This window comes from Rutilus rutilus (assembly GCF_951802725.1).
Source record: "Rutilus rutilus genome assembly, chromosome: 11".
In the NCBI taxonomy this organism is placed as follows: Eukaryota; Metazoa; Chordata; class Actinopteri; order Cypriniformes; family Leuciscidae; genus Rutilus; species Rutilus rutilus.
In genome coordinates this window covers 13,865,763-13,871,762 of record NC_140216.1, presented here as the reverse complement: position 1 = coordinate 13,871,762, position 6,000 = coordinate 13,865,763, and the positions used below count along the sequence as shown (strand labels likewise).

Below are 6,000 nucleotides of genomic sequence, written 5' to 3'. Positions count from 1 at the left end.
AAAACACAAGGATGTCAGAACGGATGAAAGATGCTCGCAGCAGGGGAGTGGAAAGCAGGACAAAGAAAACAGTGACAGTAAGGCAACCTGTCACTATTGAGAATCTTCAGTGCCGAGAAAAACACACACACACACACACACACACACACACACACACACACACACACACACACACACACACACACACACACACACACACACACACACACACACACACACACACACACACACACACACACACACACACACACACACACACACACACACACACACACACACACACACACACACACACACCTTTGTGTAATGAGAGTCCAAACCATAAACAGTTTAAAAACTGCATTAAACACACTGCATAAAAAAACGATGCAAAAAAAAAAAAAAAAACACACAATCATTGCATGTAGCATTTAATATAACAATATCATAAAGCTCTCAAATTATTTGATTACAGCATACTTGCTGTTTTTAAGCAATTTAAAGATGACAGAGTTGAATAAGCATTAACACACTCCTCTGTGTATACATTTACTACTACAGCGCAGTAACAATTGTACGGTTTGATCTGAGGTGTTGTAAACCTTGGTTAAATACGTCTGTGTACCACGGAACTCAAATGAAAATACATTAATTTTCACACATGAAATACTCTTGGTTACATCTCCACAGTTAAATGTAGCCTACACCCTGTCCCAGTACACCTTGTCCCTGAGAAAATAAAATAAATTCATAATAAACGTAAAAATATACTCTACATATGTTATGAAAAGTGCAAAGGCCATATCAACAGAACGTTCCCTCTGAAATGTACATAAATAATAAAATAGCATTGTTACATGATCCAACTACAATTCAAAAAACATGACAACACTTTATGGCTAATTCATGTGCAAAAATAAAAACAGAGGAGGGACGGCAGAATCATTTATGCTGCGTATTTTCTTTTCAACCACATGATCTACACACTAACACTAACTAGTTTAGATGTTTCGTCACAGAGGACTATAGGATTTTTTTAAGGCCAATTCCTGTAAACAAGTTGCGCTTCAGGTTCTATCGTCCCAAAGTCAATAGGTTTTTGGTTAAATGCCAGAAACGAGGTCTTTGGTGAACACAAGCTCAAGATATTTTCATGTTTTAATCTACGACATAAAATAGATCACGCTAATCCCTCTTGTGATTTTTTTAAAGCTTTCACTTGTCTATCTCTGTAGTCCCATTTAGACACTTGTCTAACAAGTGTCTAAATGTGTCTAACAAGTGTCTAAATGGGACTAGAGATTGTCGGGAACATTAAACATCATCAGCCGAAGAGATGAAATCATTTACTCAACGTTGTGTTCATATTCTTGTTCTTGCAAACTTTCTTAACTCGAAGACAAAAATAGTTAACTGAAGCTTAATGGCGTGGACGTTGAAATCATGCAACCAATGTGTAGTTCGTTTACACCCTACATTTAGCTTTTTACTTCTGCAGATTACATTTAGTCTTCAAAATTCATAAAGCTTGTGTTAATTTGTGAAGATTATCATGACGAACAACACGAGCAAGAATCATAAACCTTTGTTGGTCACAGAGCTTATTTCTGCAATAATCCAAAAGCGAATAAAAACAATCGTATTGGGTTTTTGTCGAGGGAACCAGGGTGATTTATCTCACTGCAGCACTCTATTAAAACAACAAAGTGCATTGCTTAACAAGAAATTCTCTTCCACTTATATAGGCCTAATAAACAATCCAATCGTGTTTGATATGATGGGGAATCCATATGATATGAGTTTTTGATATGTGTTTGATATGGAAAAGATATCAATCTTCTTTGATAGATTTGACAAAATATCTAGATTTGTATCTCTGACTGAATGGGTGAATACTGTTTTATGTCATGTCCTGTGAAGCCTTGGCTTTACTGATGGGGCAGCAGTAAGGCGAATCCTGTTCGACTCTTCTTGAAGTCTGCGATGGTCTGGCCGGGTTTGGTCTCTACGGTGATACTCTTAGGTTTGCCGCTCATATGTACCTGGACTGCTGAGGGGCACACTTTCACCGACAGAGGGGTGTTCTTCACTCTGCAATAAACAGATGACATGACATAATTAGTCTTGATTCTAGACAATGCTGCTGAATACATCCCCAAAATAGCTTGTGACAGCTCCCTGTGGCCTATAAAAAGCAGGCAAAGATTAGCACTCAGTTGTGTTTAAGCTTGGTTTTTAGCGGTTCATGACGAGAATCCAATGTAGGAGCTTTATTATGGGTTCAGTATGTTACACAGCTGTACAGATACAGTGACTCAGCCCTGCCACATTAAACAATAAACCAACTCATCACTCCAGATGCCTTAATAAAATGGTCTCTGATAATAGATATTACATATGACAAGTAAGTTTTAAACGTACACTACCATTCAAATGTTTTTGTTTCTTATGTTCACCAATGCTGCATTTATTTAGTCAAAAATGCAATAAAAATAGTAATATTGTGAACTATTATTACAGTTTAAAATAACAGCATTTTTTTTTTTGTAACACTAGTTTTCACTATCACTTTTGATCAGTTTAATATGTTCATGCCGAATAAAAGTATTTCTGTCATGACAACTCTCAAAGTGTTTGGCATGTTAATAGATACAACAATGTTGATATGTTTGGTCTTGGCGGAATAGATCTGATACGCTGCATGGGACTTGCTACTGCCAATGCATACATAACACTCTGTAGTGAGCATGTAAGAAATGCTGCTGCTGTACAATATAGTGTACATGAATTACTCGTAGCAGATCTATACAGGTGGAGCTGGGGAAGGTGGAGGGTTTCTGAAAGTGCACTGCACTGCTACAGCAAATGCTGACCAAGTATTTGAAGGTTGAGCAGCCAGCTCATTGGCTAATGATACAGCAGGAAACAATCACCCTATAGAGAATGATGTGAGTGCAAACAGACTGAATTAAGGATCTATGAGCCTGCGCCATCTAGAGTTCCATGACAGAACTTTGTATTTATTTATTTCCAAAAAACAAAACTTTTGAATGGTAGTGTACTAAAAATAATCCTTCACAAAATGCACATTTTATGGAATGTAGAACTAACTTCTTATGCTCTATGACAAAAATGACAAATAATTATGTATGCAATACATAAAAGAAAAGAAAAGCTAAAGTATAGGCTATGTATTGTAGCTAATTACACCTAAAACATTGTTTTAAAGACATCCAGGATTCATCAGGCTATTATATAAGTGGTTCAGAGGCAGTAAAGTGGGGCTCAAAAAGTTTCATTTGATGGAGTCAAAAATAATGTTCTATGTAGGACAGAAAAGATGAGAAGGGACACCTTCGCTGTCTGATCCTGTCCCTGTTCCCTAAACGCACAGACGTCTCACTTCCTCAGAGTATTTAAAAATGATCACCAATTCTCAGAGTGAAAAGACAGCTATGGCACACAAAGTCTCTTTTATTCAGATGTCTATTAACACAAATTAAATGGTTCATAAATGCACATCAATTTAATATAGATATAAATGATCAAGGGGCCATATTACACACTTTTGTAGCATTTCATCTTTTCCACTTACTTTCCAAGTCCACTTATAACTTTTTTTGCACCCATGTTGAACTCACTCTCTGATCTCAGAATTAAACAGGCTGTTTTTGATATTGTACCTTTAAGACTTCTAGAAGTAAATGACCTCGGATATCCTTGTGCAACGGTGTAGTTTGAAATGTTGTTCAATTTGATGAATACTGCGAAGTTATTTTACTAATCAATAAGGTAGAAAAGGCAATGATATATTGTGAATTTGGTCACAGCTGAAAGGTGTGACATCATACATTCCCATTCAGAATTTTGGGGTTGGTAAGATGTTGTAATGGTTTTTTTTTTTGCATTTATTTGATCAAAAATACAGTAAAATTGTAATATTGTGCAAAAGCTGAATTTTCAGCATTCATTACTTTAGTCTTGAGTGTCACATGATCCTTCAGAAATCATTTTAATATGCTGATTTGCTGCTCAAGAAACATTACTTATTATTACCAATACTGAAACCAGTTGTGCTGCCAAATATTTTTGTAGAAACAGTGATGCTTTTTTTTCAGGATTCTTTGATAAATAAAAAGTTAAAAAGGACAGCATTTATTTGAAATAGAAATAGATTTTTTTTTATGTAAGTCACTTGCTGAATAAAAGTATTATTATTATTATTATTATTTTTTAAATACAGATCCCAAATTTTGAACAGTAATTTACCATAACCATGCTGATTTTTTTAATTACTAATTTTGCAGCTTAGGGCCTACATTTTTGCAAAATGAACACGTACAATTTATTTCAAAAGCAAAAAAAAAAATCCTATTTTCCATGATAAGCTTCCTTTAAAAATGGATTATATTTAGTTTTTGGTCTTTTTTAAACATATATTCCTGGTTGGCACCTACTATAGCATGGAGCAGAATCAGATGGTCTCAGGTTTTCTGTTTCCTACCCACTGCAAACCATGCGAACAACTCAAACTTCAACAGGTGGACGGCAGTCCGCCATGAAAAAGGCCGGTTGTGGGTCACGCAACTTATCACTTCTCTTGTTCCCTTTCCGCTCAGCTGTTCCCATCAGGGCTCAAAGCCATGCTCTGCACCCACCCATCAACCCACTGACCTGCTAATTCACCAACTCACCGAAAGAAGGTCAGTGAAACATGGCACTGGAGGGCATTAACCGCTATGAATCTATGATAAGATTTAAGTTAAAGAAACAGTTTACACCCCACCCCAAAAATGAAAATTGTGTCATCATTCTGTCATGAAGAAAAGCTGTTTGTGTAGAAAAGCTGTATAAAGAGTCGTAGGGCCAGATTTACCACAGCTTGTGCCAGCACAAACCCTCTGTCAGGATTCATTAAAGATGTGCAGTGAAAAATGAGCTAAGAAAAGGCGTGGACAGTTATTTTTGCGATTGACCTTATCGCATATGCATTTGTAGGAGTTTCCCTTTCAAACACAACATTTACGGGAAAAGCGCATTTAAATAAATTAGAAAGCAACTTGATTTACTAATGTGGTTTGCGGTAGTCAATTTACTGGTATTTGCGCCATTAACACAGAAAAAAAGCATCTGCATCCGAAACTGCACACTTCCCTGCTATATAGTAGGCGAAAAACAGTATGCGTCAAAAGAAGTATGTCCGAGTTCATAGTGCTCATAAAAGAGTAGGTAAAAAGTACCTGGATGACCTACCACTTCCAACAAGATTCTGAAGTGAATGTAAATCTGGCCCTTAAAGGTATAGTTTAGTCAAAAATGAAAATTCTGTCAGCTTTTACTTTCAGCTTTTTTCCAAACACATAAGACTTTGGTTAATCTTCGAAACACAAATTAAAATATTTTTAAAGTCCCTCCATTTAAAGTCCAGGTAACCAAAACTTAAAATGGTTATGTTCTATAAACAAAAAACAACATATTGGATTGGAATGTGGTAGTAAATTAGCCTGGGTGCCAGCCCGAACCCCGCCCACAATATTTTTTGGTCGGGAAGTTCGGTCTGGACTCGCTCCATTGAGGAGCTATTATGCCCGAACAAAAATTGTTCGGACCAATCAAATTGTCAGGGCGGGCTTTATACGATGATGGACAGATAAGCAACGGTAACGTCATCATCCACGTCATCAACGAGCGCTTGGGTTGAATTCAAATGACTGCCGCTGAAGAATTGAGATTTCACGAGTTCACGCTTACAAATAAGTCAGATAGAATAAATGCATATTTGGCGTGCTGTCTGAGGAGAGGCTTCGGGCTCGGTATTCGGCCCGAACCCAAAGTACTCCCCCCGTATTCCTGGCTGTGGAAGAACAAGCCAAGAGTGAGTGCAGGGATGCTGAAAACTGTCATGTTAGGTGAGTTGACCGAGTGAATAAATATATGCTTTCCTCTCATGCTGATAGACGGTTGATTGGATTGATTATTTGAATGTGCTCCTCCTGAAATTTGTTTATAAAACATCATGTG

At 37.0% G+C, this 6,000-nt stretch overlaps 1 protein-coding gene across 1 annotated transcript in view; it reads right to left on the bottom strand.

The window, feature by feature from the left end:
* Positions 1-397: 397 nt before the first annotated feature.
* myo1g (myosin IG) overlaps positions 398-6,000 on the bottom strand; it is a 54,422-nt gene continuing 48,819 nt past the window's right edge. The window contains exon 22 of the mRNA XM_084422630.1: positions 398-2,070. Within this exon, the coding sequence (XP_084278756.1) occupies positions 1,908-2,070 (163 nt within the window). The 3' untranslated portion in view covers positions 398-1,907. The remainder of the gene's footprint in view (positions 2,071-6,000) is intronic.